The 23052-nt window shown below is 36.1% G+C and overlaps 2 protein-coding genes across 3 annotated transcripts in view; one reads left to right on the top strand and one right to left on the bottom strand.

Annotated features, from left to right (window-relative positions):
- The window catches only part of LOC144981108 (uncharacterized), a 109976-nt gene extending 104855 nt beyond the window's left edge, over positions 1 to 5121 (top strand). Inside the window, exons 40-42 of the mRNA XM_078929237.1 lie at positions 104 to 295; positions 778 to 1064; positions 2435 to 5121. Of these exons, the coding sequence (XP_078785363.1) occupies positions 104 to 295; positions 778 to 1064; positions 2435 to 2692 (737 nt within the window). The 3' untranslated portion in view covers positions 2693 to 5121. The remainder of the gene's footprint in view (positions 1 to 103; positions 296 to 777; positions 1065 to 2434) is intronic.
- A 3887-nt stretch (positions 5122 to 9008) lies between these two features.
- Positions 9009 to 20801, bottom strand: LOC144981107 (small ribosomal subunit protein uS12m-like). Of its 2 annotated transcripts, none has more exons than XM_078929235.1 (4): positions 20686 to 20801; positions 15567 to 15766; positions 14680 to 14772; positions 9009 to 10017 (listed from the first exon to the last, which is right to left on the bottom strand). In XM_078929235.1, exons 2-4 carry the CDS (start codon positions 15742 to 15744, stop codon positions 9710 to 9712), a joined length of 579 nt encoding a protein of 192 aa, XP_078785361.1. In that variant the 5' UTR covers positions 15745 to 15766; positions 20686 to 20801; the 3' UTR covers positions 9009 to 9709. The 2 variants fall into 2 exon arrangements, with proteins under 2 accessions (XP_078785361.1, XP_078785362.1); XM_078929236.1 differs by lacking the exon at positions 20686 to 20801 and adding an exon at positions 20492 to 20524.
- Positions 20802 to 23052: the final 2251 nt, after the last annotated feature.

Here is a 23052-nt window from a genome sequence, read left to right as displayed (position 1 = left end):
GTTGGCAGCTTTGGATATTGCGCTATATAAAAGCTAAATTTTTTTTGTCTTTGTTTTTTTTTCTCTGCATAAAACAATAACCGTTCCAAACCTCCAATTTCAGGTCAAGAAGGTGCTATTGGACGCCCAGGCCAGCCCGGTGCCCCAGGCAGTACTCCACCCAGTGGATACCTCCTAGTACGTCACTCCCAATCACGGGATATACCTTCATGTGAACTAGGACAAACCAAGCTCTGGGAGGGATACAGTCTTTTGTACATTGAAGGCAATGAGAAATCACATCATCAAGATTTGGGTAGGTGGTCCAGTTATTATATTCATGCTGCTATGAGAAGCTATGTAACTATCCTTTTTTCCATTAATATTCTTAGTATGACTTCTTATGAAGCCTTCCATTTTTGATGTCATCTGACTTCCCAGCTTTGACCATTCCATTCCTCAAATTTTTGCGGTGAAGATCTCCAATTGTCTCCCTTGTCGGTATGTTAATCAGGTTTTTTCATTGAGTTGTTTCAAATCATTGTCCAGAGTAAGAGAGGTAATTTGTTGGTTATCCCTTAACTCGTCTATTTTGGCTGTTTGTTTGCCCCTTAGCTCAAGCAGTTGAATTTAACAATAGTTTTTCATGGCACTTTTTATATCAAACCTTTTGTTTAAAATCTTTGTATCCGAATTAAAACAAATGTACAATTTATTTAGACTATAATCATTTTGTTACTTTGTCTTGATAGACAACTACCATTGTCTTTTTCTTATCTTGATGTTTTTTTCTTTCAGGCTGGGCAGGTTCCTGTATGCAGCGATTTAGCACCATGCCCTTCCTGTTTTGTAACATGAACAATGTTTGCAACTATGCTTCCCGCAACGACCGCTCTTACTGGCTTTCCACCAACGCCCCTATTCCCATGATGCCCGTGGGCCAAAACGATATTCGTGAATATATCAGTCGCTGTGTGGTTTGTGATGTCCCATCAAACGTTATCGCTGTCCACAGCCAGACTATGCTGATCCCCGTCTGCCCTAATGGATGGAGTACTCTCTGGATTGGATACTCATTTGCCATGGTGAGCTACAAGCTTTATTATACTTAAGTGATAAAAATAACAATGTGAAATTGAATGTAAGCTTCAATTTAATATACAAAAAGATAAAATGGATGTTTCAGGTTTTCCCTTTATCAACAAAACAGGATGAATGAAACTGGACGTTTTGGGTTTCACCTTTATCAACAAAACAGGATGAATGAAACACTACAGACGAGTGAGATAATGTGGTAGTGGCATTGTTAAGATGAATAAACAAAAACATTGATGGCCAAGAAATAGAAAGGTCCATTTTATCCGTATATTAAATTGAAGCTTACATTCAATTTCACATTGTTGTTTATTTCTTCGAGCTTCGAGCAGCAACATTTACATTAATACTTAAGTGTGTCACTGTGGTGAAGTATGGTCTTGGACTTACAACACGACACATGAGGTCTCAACGGTTTGTGTCAGTGAACTTGATATTGTGTGGCTATGTGGTAGTAGAATGACACTCGCTTTCGGATCGGAAGGTCCTGGGTTCGAGCCTCGCTCGGCGCATAGTCTAGTCATTGGAGAAGAATCTTTACTCACATACTCTCACCGTACTCAGGTGGAAAATGAGTACCTGGCCGTTAACAGCATTGTCTCTGTCCGGAAAAAAATATTGTAATATCGCATAACAGGCGTGATTTCCCATCCTTCATGTTAAATGTTGCTGTTGGCAAGGGACCCCTTGTTAAGTGCTTTGAGCATATTTAGTGGACATTGCACTATTTAAAAGCTCCATTTTTATTTTTATTTTTTAAATTCCCTTAAAAAGGCATTTTGCATGTGCACATAATAATATTATCTTCTTGGGGTTCCTGACATCCCCACATGGAGATACTTGCTGTTTCTTCTATCCCCTGTGTCTATTTTGCAATTGCTTTCTGTCTTTGTTTTGGAATGAGATTGTTTTGTCCTGACCCTGGCTAGGCGGGAAACAGTGGAATGTATAGTTATAGTTTTTTCCTTGTGAATCATCTCTTTGTTTGTGCTGTTATTTTTAATATAATGATTTGTAAACATTTGAGTGTATTCCTCTTAGTGGGATCTTTTGCTAGTGTCTAGGTGAAACATTTAGGTAATCTCAGAACTAAGTACACTGATAATGTGCTCTTGGAATCTACATCTGTTCCCAATTGGGAAAAAAACTGGGTTTGGTTTTTTTAATTTTGTTTGTTTGTTATCTCTCTTATTAAAAAGATAGAGAGAGAGAGACAGAGAACCATTGGTAAATTTTTCTAATGCTTGCACTTGCAGCTCACGTTTCAGTTGTACAATAGAGTATTTTTGATTCAGAGTATAAAAAGATGAAGAAATAAATCTATCAATGGGATAATTTACACATTTTATTTCCTCAACAGCACACAGCAGCAGGCCCTGGTGGTGGCGGCCAGTCTCTATCCAGCCCCGGATCTTGTCTGGAGGATTTCAGGGCTACTCCATTCATAGAGTGTAACGGGGCAAGAGGCACCTGCCATTATTTTGCTAATAAATACAGTTTCTGGCTGTCCACCATAGAGGCAGATGAACAATTTGCCCAGCCACTAAGCCAGACACTGAAGGCAGGCAACCTGAGATCCCGTGTCAGTAGATGCAGTGTTTGTATTAAAAATGTGTGAGAGAGTTGTCGTTCATCATTGTCATTTATAGTACTAGCTTTGTTTAAAAAAGTCCTTGTCATTACGATTATAATATTATGATTATTCTTATTCTCATTATATGTTGTCCAGTCCGGTTTATTATCCATTTATTTTAAATTTTTTTCATATTACGTAATTAATAATTAAATAAAATTTAAAAAATTCTATTATTTTATTTTTATTTTTGTTTTTCTTTTTGTTATGTCTTTACTCATTAAAAACAATGTATTTTCATAATAAAAACCATGTTTATTTGTGAACAATTTCATTTTAATGTTGAATACATTAATCTCAGTGAAGTATACCTGCCTTCTGACATGGATGTATATGTATTTTATAACCGTTTGTTAGATCAAATAAAACATGATGCTTCCTACAACTGGTGCTATCTATTTGAAGATTGTTATTTACAATCTTTTATCATTTATTTGATTTGACACGAAATATGAAAAGTAGATCAGTGCCGTAACATTTGATATTTGATAAGAAGACATTTGAGTCTTATTTTAATTCCCGGACATTGAAAAATCCCCTTTCCCCCATATCATATTACAGCGAATGGCAAAGTTTACAAAATTAAAGTTTAATTATATTTCCAACCTGAAATGAAATTGTAAGGTACATATTGTATATGCTTATTATTCTCTTTCAGTTATGAACAAAAGTTGTAGATGATTTTTAGTTTGATGCCTATGGATTTATGTTTCTGTTGTCAAATGAAATGCTTGGTATCAGTAAAATTAATTATCTTTACAATGCTCAATAACTGTTTTCTCAATACCATCGAGTCATTTGAGAGGATTTCCTACCATTTTATGAATAATAAATCTTTAGCTAACGCAGCCATATTGTATATTTTCATATATATATATATAGCTGCTGTGTAACCATCTCATGCCCTTGGTCAGTAAAACATTCTGATCAGGAGCTGACAGTAAGAAATCAAAGAATATGAATAAGATGGATGACGAGATGTCTGTGAACATAAATGTGATATGCCACCGATGCCCTTATGAAGAGAAATGCGTTGAATTTTAATGCTAAGCTAATAAATATATAAGATCTCAATGTTCAAAAGGGTTTTAAGAACATTATTTTTTTTTAACAAATCACTAATGAAATAGATGAAGACAACGTTGTCAAACTATTTGTTACATATTTCATCACAAAAGAAGTATTTAATGACTAAAAAGCTACGAGTACGATGATACGAGTGATGCATCGGGATTGACATCAATCAGAGCAGCTCAAAATTTAACATGAATGATATAATGAGAATCAGTTTATTCCATCAAAACAAGTCTATACATAATATAACCTGTGATTGTTGAATTCAATACCAATGATAATGACAATACCACGTGACAGCTGTTCATTGACCATCATTACAACCATCTACTGATACTATATAAATGGCATTTCATTCTCTTTTTTTTCCCCTTCTTTCTATTTGCATTTCTTTGCTAAAGTTATAATCAAAACTTCAGCCATCCAAAGTGTCACGAGATCATTTCTCCAATTTCCTGAATATTAGAATTCAGCTGCCAGTAAATTTGTGCTTGTCTGTTTGCACATTTTATAATTTTCCTTCTATTTTTTGTTGTTTTTTTTTTCAATTTACAACAAAATAGAGTAAATGGGATAATTGTAAATGATTATTTTCGCTTAATCCCATGGTAACAAGGAAAAACAGCATTTGATAAGATATACATTGCAATTCCATTTGAATTCTGCAGCAGGTTGAAAGAGCGGGGGGAAAAGTTTTTATTGAAAGATTATAGAAATATTATTATGAAATGAAAACACATGAAAATTATAGTCTGACGCGAATTTACTGCTCACAACACGGGATATCCTGTAAGGTTGATGAATTTGTTTGACATCTACATGAATAATAATTATAATAATAATACTATGATATAATAAAACATTTTGATATATTATTTTAATATACATACTGTACAAATCTCGTGCCTTATTCATAGAGAGTGTGACAAGGGTCTGTCTGGTTCTTATCGTTTGAATGTGAGAGATGGCTGACAGTTCATTACATAATTATTATCATTGCTTTACATTGGCATGCTTTTTAAAAAAAAATCATTTTTCATTTCTTTTTCTTTTAAATTTAATCTTCTTTTTAAATAGAGTTTCGAATTTCTATTCAGATTTGGGGTTATAAAAAAAAAACTTTTTAAAAACTTTCTACGATTGAGGATTTTATCATTTTAAGTTTGTTGTGGGTGAGTGTAATTTTCTGTGTTGGATGCATGGTGTGAGCGGAAGATGTGCTAATTTATACTTATTATTTTTAAGTAACACTTCATTAGGAAAAAAATAGATTTAAAATAATAAATGACATTTTCATCAGTCAATTGCCTTTAAAGAATAAAAGTCTTCTTGAAAGTTGCTATTTGTTTGAATTGTTTTGCTTTGTTTCATATTTATCTTCTTTGGCAGATAAGACTGTGTAGTCAGTGTAGTTTTGAGACAGCCTCTAATATCTGGCCCCACTGTTTTTTGCACTTTTTGCAGCCGCAATGTGGCCGCAAAATTCGGGAAAATTTTCTGATTTGCATTGCAACCGCAATACTGCACGTTTTGCAAATTTTTGACAAATTCTTTGATTCTTTTTTTTTTGTGAAATTTGCTTTCCCCGCAGTGATGAAGGAGAAGTTTGAGCCATGCAACCCTGAAAGCTTTGATTTTTCTTACAATTTCATTGACAGCAATTTTTTATTGTAATTTTGTTTTCCCAACTTTGTGCCTATTTCCAAATCAGCATAATTTATGGCAAAATTTGCCATTTTTTGTCCCATAATTTTGAGTTTGAAATTGTGAAATTCCGCGGGGATATTTTATTACATAGGTTGCATGTAGTTAGTTGTTAGGTGTGATACAACATATTTAGAAACCGGCAAAATATGGGTAGACTGAATTTTACCTTGTAGTTCCTTATACTTATATACAGAAAACAACACTTTTGATTAATTAAAACTTTCGATTTTGTCATTAAGATATTTGACACGATCATTCTTCAGGAGCCTCTTTACTCTATTATGATGCTCTTTGTAGATCAGGTCCCTGAAGCTCTCCATTTCCTCTCCGCTCTAATAATTGTGAAAATGACCAGTTTTGAAATCAACTACAGCGATAAGTTACAAAGGTAGAGAGATAAAAATTGGGAGATAGCTGCACAAAGTTATAGAAAGTACGCTCAATTTTAAAAAAAAACAATTTTTCTCTTTTGCCATGGTCATTTCAACAACACTAAAATTAAAATAACATTTGTAATTGTTGAAACTACTGAAACGTAGTGTAATAAAAATTTATGATTACGGATTGTTTTTGTTTTGTTTTTAAGGGTTTTACGGCGCTTGCAACACATTAAGGTCATATCAGCGCCAGTAAAAAGGAAGAAAATGGGATAGTAAAAAGTTCTAGAATTACAATTAAAGCACCCAAGAAAAGCTAAGACAAAGGGGAATTGGTTCAAATAAGAAACAGGTGTAGATTCCAAGAGCACACTATCAAAGTACTAAGTTTGAGATCACTAAAAGTCTCATCCAGACACAAGCACAGGTCCCCACTAAGAGGAATACACTCAAAATGTTTTACAAATCATATATAATATAAAGAAAACATAATACAATGCATAACAGAGATGATTTACAAGGAAAAAAATATCATCTCCCAAAACTAACAATACATTTGACTGTTCCCCTCTCAGCCAGGGTATCCGGCCAGGACCAGGACAAAGCCAAGTACTGGGTGGGGATCCTGACCTCCCATAGCGGGCAGGGAGGTACATACTGTGTCTTCTATCCCCTTATATCTGTTATCCAACATGCTTTCTGTCTTTGTCTCGGAATGAGATTACTTGGTTTTGTCCTGGCACTGGCCGGAATCCTAGCTGGGAGGGAAACAGTCAAATGCAGTTATTGTTTTGGGAGATGATATTTTTTTCCTTGTAAATCATCTCTCTGTTATGTATTATTATTTTTATTTTGAATGTATAATGTAAGCATTTGAGTGTGTTCCTCTTTGTTGGATTTTGTGCTTGTGTCTGGATGAGACTTGTAGGTGATTTCAAACTAAGTACATTGGTAGTGTGCTCTTGGAATCTACATCTGATCCCTATTTGTTCTCAATTCCCCTTTGTCTTACTTTTTCTTGGGTCCTTTAATTGTAATTCTAGAACTTTTTACTATCCCATTTTCTTCCTTTTTACTGGCGCTGATATAACCTAAATGTGTTGCAAGCGCCGTAAAACCCTTAAAAACAAAAAACAAAACAAAGCCAAGTAATCTCATTCCAAGACAAAGACAGAAAGCATGTTGGAAACCAGATGTAGGGGTGTACCTCCCTGCCCACTGTGGGAGTATAATTACGGAAAACTCATGTAAAAATTGTAGCAATGTGGCTTAAATGTAATAAGACACATTAAACAATCAAACAGGGGACAGATTTTCTGAGCCACCCAATATATATGGGACAGCATGACTCAGTGGAATGGTCTTTGCTTCGTACCAGAAAGGTACCGAGTTGGAATACCCGCTACGTTGTGTGGCCTTGAGCAAGTCACCTCACCCTAGCTCAGTTTGCGGCTGACACCTGGGTTATTCCAGTCTTCCCTTGGAACAGACCATAGAATAGATACAAATCTCCCTTATGGGATGAATAATGGGGATTTTTTATGTTATTTATTTATTTTATTCAAAACTAAAAATGTAAATGGCATTTAACTTTATTTTTAACCAGAGATATAAATAGGATTTACAAGGAAGAAAGTAGCATCTCAGCTAAGGATTCCCACCAGGACTGGGGAAAAAAGAGCAATCCCAATTCAGAGCCAAGACAGGGAGCAACATTAGAGCAACATTGAAAGGGAAAACATATGGGGAATAGAAGACCCAATAAGATGATTGTTTGTTTTTAAGAGTTTTACGGCGCTTGTAACACCTTAAGGTCATATCAGCGCCAGTGAAAAGGAAAGAATTGGATAGTAAAAAGTTCTGGAGTTACAATTAAAGCACCCTCACCCAAGAAAAGGTAAGACTAAGAGAAATTGGTTCAAATAGGAAACGGATGTGGATTCCAAGTAGGCTACTTAGTTTGAGATCACCTAAAAGTCTCATCCATACACAAGCACAGGTACCCACTAAGAGGAATACGCTGAAATGTTTACAAATCATATATATTACGTAAAAAAACATAATACAGTACCTAACAGAGAGATGATTTACAAGGGAAAAAAAATATCATCTCCCAACAAAACAATAACTATACATTTGACTGTTTCCCTCTCAGCCAGGATAGGACAAAACCAAGAAATCTCATTCCAAGACAAAGACAGAAACCATGTTGGAAATAGATAAGGGGATAGAAGATACAGGAAGTATCTCCCTGTCCACTATGGGAGGTTAGGAACCCCACCCAGAAGACCCAATAAGAGTGACCTCTCTGCCCATCATGGGAGGTCAGAAGACCCCACTGCTTCTTGGGTGCTTTCATTCAAGCACATATGAAACCAGTCTTCTAAAAAATTACTAATCTATATTGGGATGGGGTGTCCTGATAGCTCAGTTGTTAGAGCACTCGCTTCACAATTAAAGGGACTGAGATCAATCCCGGATGCTGTCGAGATTATTTTCTGACCCCATCCACCCAGCAGTGATAGTGATAGGGTAGCTGGGTCTGTTAGATCTGGTGGAAAGTACTTGGTGATAGACTAGATCCTATCCAAAGGATAGCAAGCAATTGCTATTGTCCGTTTCATACTATTGAAACTGGGATAAACTTCGGCTCCATGGTCCTAATGGCTCTGAAGGACTGCTTTACTTTATATTTTTTTAATATTATATCAGGATTAAATTAATTTAATTAAATTGAGCATTTATATAGCGCAATCTCCACTAAACGTGCTCAGAGTGCTTTACAAGGGGTCCCAAGCCAACAGCAACACTTTTCACGGATCCACAACTTGACTTGAACTTTTATCAGAGGAAAATGTTTGGCACAGCAAAATCAGCGGAAAATTTCTGAAAAAATTCCAAAATCACGGAATTCCACGAAAGGTCATTTCAGTGCCAGTGGTCTTGTGATATGACACTTGCTTTTGGATCAGAAGGCCCTGGGTTCGAGCCCCGCTCGGTGCATAGTTGAGTCCTTCACTGTATCATCACTGATACATTATGCTGAACAGATATTGATTTAGAGCTCTTAGAAGGGGCCAGCAATGCTGTCTCCATTTTTGCTTTGGGTCAAGGTCAAAGTCACAAATTTGAAACAAAACAGATTTTTTTTAAAAATCTCCCAAGTTTATTCAGTCTTCTTTCAGAAAATGTACGGTTATAATTATAAACATCTAGATTCAATACAATTTTTTCTCTTAATTTTCTATATGTATCAAATATCACAAAACTGTCTCCACACCACACAGTGGGCAAAATCCTAACACAGCTGGTGGGTTAAATCATAGAAAAGGATGCATATCCATCAAGCTTCCCCTCGACTGTTGCCTATAAACTATAAACAACCAATACTTTCATCTTAAAAAAAACCCAATCAACTCACTAATACCAACCCAGGTTAGTCTCAAGATTTTAAAAAGCCAGCTTTCTGGCTTAAGACATTAAAAAAAAAAAATTAATAGAATTAATAATTGAGCTTTTTATACAGCGCAATATCCACTAAACGTGCTCAAAGTGCTTTACAAGGCCAAAAGCAAAATTTAACATGAAGGACAGGACATGACGCCTGTTAGGCGATATTACAAGTTTTTTCGGACAGAGACAACGCTGTTAATGACCAGGTACTCATTTTACACCTGAGTATGGTGAGAGAATGTGAGTAAAGAGCCTTCTCCAAGGACTCAAACTATGCGCCGAGCGAGGCTCGAACCCAGGACCTTCCGATCCGAAAGCGAGTGTCATACCACTAGACCACATAGCCGCACAAAAAAAGTAATCCCTGAAAGCCTCAAATGAACAACATCAATCAGTTAACACGTTTTTTCACATGAGGCAAGTCGTATTTGCCTCGGACACAAGAGAGTTTAACCCCAGGGGTGTCCTGTAGTTTTCCACCCTGCACCAGGACAATGTTGTGTTCCTGGAGGTTGTGGCCTTCACCCGGCACGTAGGCTGTCACTTCCTTCCCATTGGTCAGACGCAGACGGACGCACTTCCTGTTGGCTGAGTTCGGTTTCTTGGGTTTTTTCACCAATGTCTTCAACACAACTCCCCGCAGCTGTGGGTTCCCATCTAAAGGATGCCTCTTTTTCCTTCTCACTTTACAATACTGACCTGTGGAGGTAAAAATTGTATTGACGGCCCACTCAACAACCATTTAAGCAAAATTACAAAAGACACATCCCCTGCCCCCTATGTCAACACCCCAATGAAACAGTAACACACCACTTGCTTGAATGTCAACCTCTTGAAGACCTGAGATGCACATTCCTCCCACCAAATCCAAGCATCAGTAACACACTTTATAGTCACCTGGAACAACTACAAAAGACGTCTTAACTTTTACGTCATGGCACAAGACCGAAGGGCTAGAGCTGGTTCGGTTAAGTAAGTAAGTATTGACGGCAATTGAGCGCTTTCTCTTTTTTTCATTATTTATTTAAGGAGGGAGGGAAGCTTTTATATTACGTAAAATCTACTAAATGTGCTCAAAGCGCTTTACAGGTGTTCCAAACCAACAGTAACACCTAACAAGACATGGTACTTGTATGGCACAATTAAAATCTTTTATTTTTCGACAGAAGCAATTGTTACTTGCCAGGTACTCATTTTACACCTAAGTCCTCGAGAGAATGTAAACCTTTTCTAAGGACTCACTCAATTTTTGCCTTACCCACAGCACTCTATCCAGAGATCTATAGGTCAGAGGGCAAGTGTCATACACTGACCACAAAGCAGCCACATGATAATGATAATGATGATAAAATGCATACTAATGGAACTAACACCATGTTTACCTTAAAACAAAGAACACTTAAAGGGGGTTTAACAAGTCATGGAAACATTCGAAAAAGGTTTTGAAATAGTTACAGAAAATTCAAAAGGTATGTATGAGTAAATTTTGCACTGCTGAAATTGTATTTTAGAATTCTAGATTTTTGTTGAAAGAAAATCAACATAAACGAAATTTTCATTCTACAGCTTTAGTATAGTGTGGCTAACACTAAAGCAAGTGGCATGTTTACGATTTGATGACAACAAAGCTACATTCTTGAGGTGAGCCAAATGAAATGAGATTGTCTGTTTCTGTTTTTAAGCCTTCTAACACATTTAAGTCATTTCAGCTCCAGTCAAAAGAGACAGAAAAAGGGACAGTAAAAAAAAAGCCCTTGATTTATCAAAAGTACATGAGAATGAGTTAGACAAAAGGGATAGGTTCAAATAGGGAAGAGACGTAGATTCTTAGAGCATACCATCAGTGTATGTAATAATAACATTAACAATAATAATAATAACATTAACAACAATAATAATAATAATAATAATAATAATAATAATAATAATAATAATAATAATAATAATAATAATAATAATAATAATAATAATAATAATAATAATAATAATAATAAACTCTTATAGAGTGCACGGTATCCTCAACAATGAGGCCAAACCTAGAGGAATACACTCAAAAGCTTACAAAGCATGATAGTCAAAACAATTACAATTTATTACAGCACATAACAAAGAAATGCTTTACAAGGAAAAAGAAATATCACCTCCTAAAACTAATTACTATACTTTTGACGGTTTCCCTCTCAGCCAAATACTCCAGCCAGGGCCAGGACAAACCAAGTAATCCCATTCCAATACAAAGATAGAAAGCAACTCGGATAACAGGTATAGGGGTATAGAAGAAACAGCAAGTGACCTCCTGCCCACCACGGGAGGTCAGAAGACCCTATCCAGATGAAATGAGAATAAAATTGATAACTGATAGTACACTCCGATGTATTCGAGAATTGTCCACACCCGTTTGTTTCATAACCAGGACATTTCTTGAATAATAATAATTACAACAACCAATTCTATGACTACAAACTCGGGTAATTGTATATTATTTTAACCAAAAGAAATTTGGAGAAAGTTGTCATTTTGGGAATATTTCAAAAGGCAAAAGGTAAGACTGAAACATCTGAGCACTCACTTTTGCAAACCACATAACCGAACACTGCGTGGAATCAGCGCTATTTCAGTTGGAACTCCCAAGGGACCAATAACCCTCCCTGCTCGCTACCTGCATGAGGTCATTGGAGTTCAACTGGTATCAGGCAGTGCCGTGTCCAATGGGGGCAATTATGGATATTAATGGTCTTATAATATGTCTGTATAGCTGGAAAACAATAACAGACTCTTTCACTTCAATATTTTGATTTGAAAAATCAGTTGTCTTTCTAAACATCAGTGAAAATTTGACATTCTTGTGGTTAATAGTTTTCTTTGAATATCACAAATTGTTGATCTAATTTTAAGTGCTTGTAAATTATAGTGCACTTAAATAAAAAATTTGTTATTCAAAACTCAGCGGCAGTATCTCAAGAATTTTAATAAATATCAAAAGTACATATATGCATCTATGTTCCTGTGCAATATTATCATATTGGCAGTTGATTTTCTTGATTTATTCATGGTTTAGTAAGTTCTGTATATTGTTTTTACCAATTCCGTTCCTCTCAAACAGTTGTGTTGATCATAACAGTAAATTGATATGATTTATGTCTTTATGTGGTAAAATAACTCATAAAGATAATATTTTATTGACCAGTAAAAACTAAAAACCAATATTGTGTATGATGTCAATTTCTCAATTTACTATCAATCTGCCTATAAAGTATGACTTCTTTACAAGAAAAAAATCAATCACCCAACAAGGTTACTGGACATGCTACAAATATTGCAGTATCAATCATCAATTACAACTAACACTAAGCACTGGTACTGTTAAATTAAATGATTTGCTCAAACAGACGGACATAGTATGTGGACAAAAGAGGATTCAAAATTATGAGGGCATATAGTTTATTCCAAGTAGTAACCTTTTTCTCCTTATTGACCAACTACATTCAAAACGAACACACTGTCCATATAGTTTATATAGAATCATCTCCTTTCCTCCAAGAATACACATTTAGTCATTGTCTTATAAAGTCATCTGATATACCATTGAACTCCAGTCAGTCAAATTTAGAGATAAAACAATTGAATAACAACCAGAGTCAAATCAGTATAACACGACAGGCATACCACAGCAAGATCATTTAATTTTTGGGAAATCACTGCCATATATATCTGGACGCTTCAGTCTATAAAAAGTTAACACATTCACTTGTGCACAAAAGGGAAAATTGAACTTACATTATATTACTTATTCAACATGCAAGAATACCCTAAACATTGACACCTATATGACACTATAAAGTCGGCATTTCCTGAGACAACCACACAAAAGCAGTACCGTATACATCTTCAAACTATAATGCCTAACAGTCATATCAAAATATAATTTTGACTTGAATCATAAGGGATTTAAGTATAGAAAAAAGTTATCAAGCCATTAAAAAGTTGGCTTTCAAATGTGCCCAAAACTCATAATATTTAAATCAGTTAAATGCTTAAAAAATAATATTAGTATTATTTTCGTCTAATGGTTTATATTTTATTCCTAAACTGATATTTGGACATAATTCATGGCATGGAGTACTATGGGAGAGAAAATAAGGATCTCACCAAGTCATGCCAAATAAGAAATTTACAATAAAAAATTCATATCTTTTAAGGTTTTACTGCCCGGACAACAAAACTTGGCATGTGTCAAGATCATCGTTTTTACTTTATAATGATGCTTGTTTCAATCATTTTCTGCCGCTGGGAATTGAATTATTGACATGCAAATTACAACAAATTAATTTCATTGATAGCTCAAAAACCACTAAATTGACACCTCTCTTATGAGCAGCCTTAAGAGGATAAATTATTATCAACCATGGCATATGATGAAAGAAACCTTTGCTTTGCTTGTGGTGAGGGAACAATTTTCATATTTGTGTTAGCAACTGAGCAATACCATAAAATATTGCAACAATTAATTACCATCAGCGGCATCACAGATTCCTACTGACCGCTACCTGTTCCACCCATGGGCTGACCCCACTAATGGGGTCAGGTTGACCTAGCACTGAAATACCGCTCAGAGGGGAAAATGCCAGGCAGTGCGAAAACCCCATTGAGAGATACGCCACAAACAATTCAAAATACTTCAAAATCCCACGGACAAGAACACAAAACTACAGAAATTCTTTCTTCATTAGACCTATCTCGGAGTGGAATGGGCTGGATGAACTGGTCATCATGAAACCACACCTAAACGATTTCAAGGCCCAACTGACATGGGCCCGCGCCCAATGAGGACGCCGCTGAAATACAACCAGACCATTGGTTTCTTCAGCGCCAACCATACAGATACAGATCCCAGTCCCAGACATCAGTTGCAATGAAGCACACACCGCAAATGAGCTTGAGCCTGGTAACTTGCTTTAGGCTACACAGTGCAACAGGTGAAATTCAAATCAAATACAACCAAGGGACCTGAAGTTTTCCTACATCTTATAATTTACAGTAGAAAGGATTAACTAATAGTTTCTCTACCGTCTAGGTGGTTTTTAAGTAATGTACTTATGTTTTGTTTTGTTTTTTGGTTGTTGTTGGCTGAAGAAGGGTTTTGAGCCTGAAACGTTCAGTGCTTGGTATTTTGTTCCATTTGAAGCTGTTATAATATTCAATTTTGTTTATTACTCATTACAATTTTTTATCTTTTTATATTTTTTGTCAGTAATTTGTCATTTCAGTAAGAACAATAACTGTGGGTGTTAGGAGCTGTATTAATTAATTAATCAATTTATTTACATTTATCTACCATCTGAGATATTGCGAACCCCTTACCTTTTCTATGCTGGTATTCAAACATAGCTGTCCGAGATGGCATGACTAGACTGGGAGGTGATTTACATGCCTGGAGAACGTTCGAGGAGGAGTCTGAAAATGAAAATATACCTATATTTATACCCAAAAAAGCTCAATTGCTGTCAATACAATTTTTACCTCCACAGGTCAGTATTGTAAAGTGAGAAGGAAAAAGAGGCATCCTTTAGATGGGAACCCACAGCTGCGGGGGGTTGTGTTGAAGACATTGGTGAAAAAAACCAAGAATGTGTATGTATATAATATATATATACACAAGTTAATTTATATAGATGACAGTATGCAAAATAAAAGAATCCATTTAAGAGTATTAAACCATGTCAAAATATCTTGATGGAATTCCCACAGAGGAATGTATTAGCCAGAATGTTTTATAACTTGTGCTCAGTTTAAGATCACTTAAAAGTCACATCCCGACACACAAAAAAGTGTCCGGCTAAGAGGAATACACACAAATGTTTACAACATACTATATTCAAAATTGAAAACTATATTAGAACTTAACATTACAGAAAGATGACTTATAATGGAAAAAAAATGTCATCTCCCGAAATCTAATATTATACATTTGACTATTTCCCCTCAGCCAAAGACTCTGGCCAGGACCAAGCCAAATACGGAACAAATTGGCAGCAATGTTACTTTTGTTATTATACATAATATATCTTTTTTAATTGACTTTATATATAGCGCAATATCCACTAAATGTGCTCAAAGTGCTTTACAGGGGGTCCCTGGTCAACAGCAACATTTAACATGTAGGACAGGACATGTACACTTTGTTCCAAAATAGTCACACTATAGAGGAAAATTAAATAAATAAAAACAATCAGAAGAATTATACTTACTTAAAAAATAGGACAAAGATTGTGTAGATGCCTTAGGTAAACATCTTTGATGAGAAAGTGAACTGAAATTTGATGTCCCTGGAGTCAACAAGGAAGAGGACAAACTACTTGTTGCTTGGATCAGTCTGTTAGCGCCGATTCCAAGTCTGTGACTAAGTGATGTCCAAAGGGAGAGCATTCTTACGAGTCACAAGTCAGATCTGTTGAGATATAAAATATTAGAATTGTATGACTTAAGTAGTTGCCATGGCAACCCACAATATACTTACTACTTTCTCTCTTTCAGTCTCCATGGACCAAGAGGCACCAATAAATTTACACACACACATATTCATATTTTAGGAGTCCGGATAGTTCAATTTGTCTCATAAGAGAAAAAAAAAAGAGAGCAGTATTACTTTTAGTTATAAATTGAGTTCTATTGGAGGTTGGTTTTCCAAAACCCTCAGATTGATTAGCTGAGCCTATTAGATTTGGTGGAAATGGCTTTAACCTGCCCAAAGAACGACTGAACCAATATATAACAAAATAAAAGAATAATTGAGCTTTTATATCACACAATATCCACTAAACGTGCTCAAAGCGCTTTACCTACAGCAACACGTAACTTGTAGAACGAGATATGATGCCTGTTAGGATATGACAATTTTTTTTTCAACAGAGACAACGCTGTTGACGGCCAGGTACTCATTTTACACCTGAGCACAGTGAGAGAATGTGAGAATGTAAAGAGCCTTTTCGAACGCTATCTACTATATAGATAGAATGAAGTTGACATCACTCAGGTCTTTGTTTTCTTGTGGTTTTTTTTGCCATCCATATTTATGAGTAATTCTCACTAAACAGTTAAAAGTTCATGGTTACACATAGTTTTTTGTTTTGGTCCATTATACTTCCGGATGGCAATGTTGTGAATTTCTTAGCCAAGAGCATACTATCTATTATGCAGTACTACTGCAAATAGAGGAAATCACTAGTTAAGGTACTAGGTTTCATTTTTTCTGAGGGTTAGGTAAAGGAATACTTGGGTTGTTTCCCTTAGCTTGAGGAGCTTATGGAAGGCCTCCCCATATATCAAGTACAGACCATGATGTCTTTAACTTTAAGCACGCCATCATTAAGCACGTTTTGGATTCAAGCACGCTAATTGTCTCTTACCAAATTTTTTATACACAAACTACACGCCAAAGCACAATAACTACGGCTTCAGGCACACTTACTACAAGACAGAATCTGATTCTGATCGTTAATTGTTGATGTAATCATTCCCTTTCATGGCGATTTGAACAAACGAGTCATCATAGCTGTTAAGTGTGAGAAAGAGAAATGGCAATAAGGCAAGTCAGGGATAGAGAGAAAGGCAGATGTACTCACACTCACACACACAAACATTCAGACACACATACAGTTACAGGCTACAAACATGCACATAAAAAAATGAACAACAAGGGAGAGTGTACATTTATAACTACACTCGAGCACGGAAATCTCGAAATCACAGAAATCTCAAACTCGGTACAATTCCCTGTTTTAATCCCTCTATTTTGTTAGTATTGGCAACACGGAAATCTCGAATAAACTGGACTTTCCCTTGCGGTCCATTGAATTTTTTTGTCCATAAATTGTTTGTATTGAACGGAAATGAAAGATGCCATCGCTCTCCCCGTAGCGCTAAGTGTCAGTTAACGTGTTATGCGTGCATGTGTGTGGCATATATTATGTGTGTGTGTGTGTGTGTGTGTGTGTGTGTGCATGCATGCTGAACTGAGAGGGAATTGTGAAGCATGTTTGACCAGCACCAGCACACCACCCATATCTCCATCGTTACCTCACTTTATGGTACTTAATCTGAGATGCCAATACCATCGCAAATAAATGACAAGCATGGCAGGGACGGGAGACATGGCAGTGATTGCCTCAGGCAGTAACTATTACACATATTAAAATGATACAAACAATTAGGGGTGGGGTGAGATCAATGCCCTCCCTCTCTCTTTAGCCTGCTATGGGTAATAGGGTGGTGAGGAGTGACAGTGATAGTAGTGATTTTAGGTAACGGATTCGTAGGTAATGAGTCACGTGCTGAGTGTGTAATCCACAATGCGATATGCTGGCTTTGTCTTTTTATCAAGCACATGCAGTGGGATTTGTCATTCCATTTCTGTATTTGAACTTGAACAAGACAAGACGCAATAAACGCAACACCAGTGAAAACTCTCTTCATAATTTTGTAAAAGATGGCTGAGAAAAGGAAACTGACAGAGTTAACAAAAACAGAGCGTTATCATTATAATATGACTTTTATCAAGCCCACCCACATTTATCTCCCTCATACCCTCTGTAAAATACTCAACACGGAAGACTCGAAAGCATGGAAATCTCTAACAAATAGGCCAGGTCCCGACTTGTTCGAGATTTTCGTGCTCGAGTGTATACCTAAACACTGGTTGCAATCAAATCAAAGCTCAATTACTCTGAATTCTCTTCACTAAAATAAGATGAACCCTCCTCAACAGCAAAATTCTCCCCTATGACTATGACTTAAACAAATAAAGAAAAAGAAAGTGGAACCAAAACTGCAATTAGATCCATTGAGAATTAACGATCAAATAAAAAATGATTACAAAGAATGCATGAAAGAAAAAAGTGAACCCTCAGATAGAAACATAGATGAGTACTGGAATCAAGTATCGAACTGGATCACAGAATCTGCAAGAGAAACTATTCCATCTGTAAAAAAACACGAACCAAAACAAAAATAGATGGATGACAAGATCTTGAAACTGATGAATGAAAGACGAAAACTAGAACGCAACAGCAATGAATATAAAGAAGCTATAAGATTATAAAACGTGAGTGTAAGAGAGCAAAGGAAGATTATATTGAACATGAATGTCACAGAATTCAAAGACTAATTCAATCTAACACCAAACAATTCTACCAGTCAATACAAGATCTAAGTGGAAAACGACCAGCCACGGCAAGAAAATGCGTTAAAGACGCACACGTACTACTTATCGACAACACCGAAATTTTGGAACATTGGGCAGTCTACATAAATCATATAATAATCTTTACGCGGATGAAGGGACGTGCTTGTATAAAGAAATCTCTACTATGAACAAGGGGTCCCAGAGTATGCGAGAAGAAGTAAGCTGCTTGCAAAGAGTTGAGTAAGAGAAGAGAAGAGATGAAAAAGGGGAAAGCGGTAGTAGGGAGTTTAATAGAAATTCTAAATGTATCTCACACACTTGAAACCAATGTCATATGAAAGAGCTTGCAACACAGATTACAAAACAGTTTGAATTTTGTTTCTATATTGATTAGAAATGTAGTTACGGCAGTTCAAAGTCTGAAATTTCAGACCGATTTTTACCCCAAAATTACCATTGCAAAGTTGTGACCGAAAACGCGTGATGTTAATAAAAAATGATTAAAACAGTCAATATGGAGTTCTTATCATATATTGTACACCAAAATGTTCGTCTTATCGAGGACAATGCATTTACATTAATAAAGAGGAAGATAAACATTTCAAATTAATACATTACATAATATGACGAAAATGTTACATAATCAAAAACGCGGCTAGACGTAAGAAAGAATTTGCTCTATCACTTTTGGATTTATCCCCAATATCTCACTGAAACAATTGCAAATAATTACCCTCTTTTAATTAATACATAAGAATAAAAAAGGGTTTGAGAGTATTTAAATGAAAAGATATAAACATGTTGTGTAATGACATAATGAGTTTATTTTTACCTATGGCAATTTAATTGCATATAAATAAAATGGTAGATTGAAAAAGTTCAAATAAATTGAAACAGATTCCCTATTATAATTAGAAGGAAAGTTCTGGCTTTTAATACTTTAAAAAATTCTGCTGAACCACTTTGGGTTTATTGCTATTACATCATTTGAACTGACAATTAATATAATTTTATCCCCCCCCCCCTTCTCTCTCAAGGTATGGGGGTGTCAAAACTAATAGAACATCTTACCATAATAATTATTAAGGCTAAGGCCTTTAAAATATGGATACAAATGATAAACATATCTAAACATATGGGAAAGAAACTTGATGACTTCATGGCAAAGTAAAATAAAATTAAATCAAAGCAATTGGTATTTTTAAAATATCGATATTATTAATATCGGATTTCACAAAGAGAAGAAATATACAAACTTTTAAAACAAAAACAATAAAATGCCTATAAATAAAGTTGGAAAGTATGTATTCAAAATAAAAACATAGTAAATAATAGTACTGAAAATATTATGGACTAAATTTAACATAATACATAACTAAATTTAAAATATCGATATGAATATCGATATCGCCCTGCAGCCATGATGAGAAGATAATGTAAACAAAGCATTTCGGCGCAGAGTTAAAAGGTGTCTGCGCATCGATATAGAGCCCTGAAATTTGGCATGAATAAAGTTTAGATGTTATTCTAAAAACAAGCGTTTAAATTTTAAAAACACACGCGGTAAATAAAAAATAAATGCATTTGAAAATTGCCAAATTTTAACTTCATATAACTTCTGGAATTATTAATGGATTTTCCCTTAATTGGCACCATTTAAAAGGAAATTGAAAGACGAAAATAATGATACCAAAATATCTGCGATATTCCTCTTTATAACGAAGTTATGCATCTTTAATTGAACCCCCCAAAACGCGAACGGCAATTTCCAGTCACAACTTTCCTATGGGCGAGTTGGGTCAAAATTTGACTGCCACTGCTGCTGCTCACTAAACTGCCTAGCGGTAGGCCAAGAGTTTCTCAATAGAATTGATTGATAGGTACCCTCGACAATCTGGGAATAGACATTCTGATTGAAAAAAAAAAAGCCTTTAATGTCATATACGAAAAGGGTGAACTGCCTAATGTTTTAAGACAATCGGTATTCATTACCATAACCAAAAAACAAGGAACTGTTGACTGTGACCAACACAGAACAGGTCCTCTACTTTCACTTTCTCTTTCGCATGACGGCTTGTGACTTGTGCACACTCACTACAACTCAAAGCCACCTTTTCTTTTTTATTAAAGGTATTTTTAGCAAATAAGTGTTTTGAATTATTTTTCTTCAAGTCATCAAAAGTTACCATTTAATAGGAAGAGCACATTTTGTTACGGATATTATTATTTTAACATTCCTGACATTGAAATCTGCCTTTGCTTTCCACTTCCACAAGAAAAAAGTGACCTCTACTGCTTAAACTGTAATCAGGGTTGCCAGGTGATTTTTTGTCGTGGGGCCAGATTTTGACAAGAAAAGGACCAAATGAGACGGTTTGGGGCCAAAATACGGAAAATGTTCACTAAACGTTACAGAATGTATATCCGAATACAGATAATCATACAAACATGTGTGAACAATAAAGAGGAGTGAGCTTACGTGCAAAAAAAAAGGGGGGGGGGTCGTATGCATGTTGCCAGACTCAGATTGTACATATCCAAAGGGTTGCCATAACTGCTCTTGGTGAAGGATGGTTGGTGGGTGGGTGGCCTTGGTCCACAAAGTGTACAGTTTTGCCCTACCTAACTCCAACTAAATTTTAAAGTGATTTCTTCCATTGTTTCAACTTGGGACACATTTTTCTTATTACAGACCTGAGTGATCCTGTACTTTTCGACGACATTGTGGGTTTTCGTAGCTCCTGATACTAATATTGTATATTTTCACCGCATGTCATTCCAATTAATCACAACTTATATGAACGAACGAATAATTCTGAAATAAAGTTCTATTTACGTTTAAATACATTCAAAGTGGAAAAGAAAAAAAGTATTTACATTTAACTTAAATATTCGTTATCCAATCTACAGGAATTGCTGAATGCACTCTTCCTGCTGTTCCTCATCCTTCTCATCTGATTTGGTGTACAGCACCTTTACTTTGTGTTATGGAGTGCAATCATCTTGCTTGTGGCCACAAAATCTTTACAGCATTTGGATCGTTGCTGAAGATGAGATTTGATCCTGATTATTGCATCAAGACAAAGTACTCCCATTCGGTTGCGGGGCTTTGTTTTTGTGGCCGTTACCAATGAGAAGACACGCTCGATGACTGCATTGCTGCTCGGAACAATGAGGCAATTCATCACATATTGACCTAGCTCTTCAAATCCAGGTGTTTTCATAACTCCAAACCAAAATTTATGGGTGTCACTTGGGAGTCCTGTGGTTTTGAAAGCTTCCACATCTGACCAGTCAATAAAAGTGAGACATCTGTATTGATCCTCTACCAAGTCTGATTTGACCAAATGAAGGAACGGTAGGCTGCTGAATGCAGGTTTGTCCACTTGGTTAAGGACTTTTGTTGGACTAAGCTGACTGAGTCCTTTGAACATGTCATTTGTCGATGGAAGTCTTAGTTTGACTTGCTCACTAGCAACCTCTAAAATGGACAGGCATCTTACTTTGGTGTGACGCACCCTTTCCTCCACACTTTGGCGTTGCTGTTCATTGGCTACAAATTCCAGTACATATTTACTACATTCATTTGTGAACTTGTACTCAAATTCCACGAACAAGGCAGTTCCATTGTTTTTCAATCATACAGGCATTTGGGGAGTGGGAGGGCGCGGTGTTAAGTGCCGACCGGACGCAACCCCCCCTCTCAATTTCCGAACTCCAAGTCATCGCCGTCCGTTGTCAGATTCCTTGCCTCGTGTAATTAATCAGCACTCAGCACATGCAAGCTCCTTGCAGAGACAGGTCGAGGAGAGTTTTTGGTGCCAGATCACTGTCTCAAACACTCGAATCAGTAATACTACGAATATCGATGTGTGCATGCACATATCAGTTTTCTTGATGTGGATAAATTGAACAAAATTCATTTTGAACTAAAGGCTATGTAGTTGGGTTCGTTTGGGGCAATCACTCTCCAAAAGGGGCCAAAAAAGGGCCAAAGGGCCAAATGATATATGGGGGGCCAACTGTGTTTGAAAAGGGCCAAAAATCTCGGATTTGGCCCCAAAAAGGGCCAAAATGGCAACCCTGACTGTAATGTAGGTACACGAAGTGTAAAAGGAGGTGAAAAAAGTGACTTATGCAACGACAACAAAAAAATACCAGACCATGGCCGACTAGAGTATTATAGTAAGGCTATGTACCAGACCTTTTGATTTTCTCCGGGCATTGAGCTGTAACACGCTCATTGTCAGTACACGATGTCTCCTGGTCGACGTGTGCATATATGCAGGTCTGACATCTGAGCCCACCTATGGGCCTAGTTTAACATTGTTGTTGTAATAGACAATAATTTGCGTCATTTTTTGAGATTTCCAATACAACAATGAGCCCATAAGGAATTGGGTTATCAGACCTGCAAATAAGTGACTAAATACGTATTGTCTTTTTAAAAATAGGCTTGGGGAGACGTGACTGCGCCGCTTGGAATTTTAAAAAAGTATCCCTGCCACGTGAGAGACTTTTTATATAGATAGAATGCGCTTGGCCAAGGAGTT

This window comes from Berghia stephanieae, chromosome 10, assembly GCF_034508935.2.
Source record: "Berghia stephanieae isolate SIO BIC M18660-M18661 chromosome 10, UCSD_Bste_1.3, whole genome shotgun sequence".
NCBI classification, from domain to species: Eukaryota; Metazoa; Mollusca; class Gastropoda; order Nudibranchia; family Aeolidiidae; genus Berghia; species Berghia stephanieae.
Note: the sequence above shows the minus strand (reverse complement) of the source record. Positions and strands in the feature narration are given on the sequence as shown.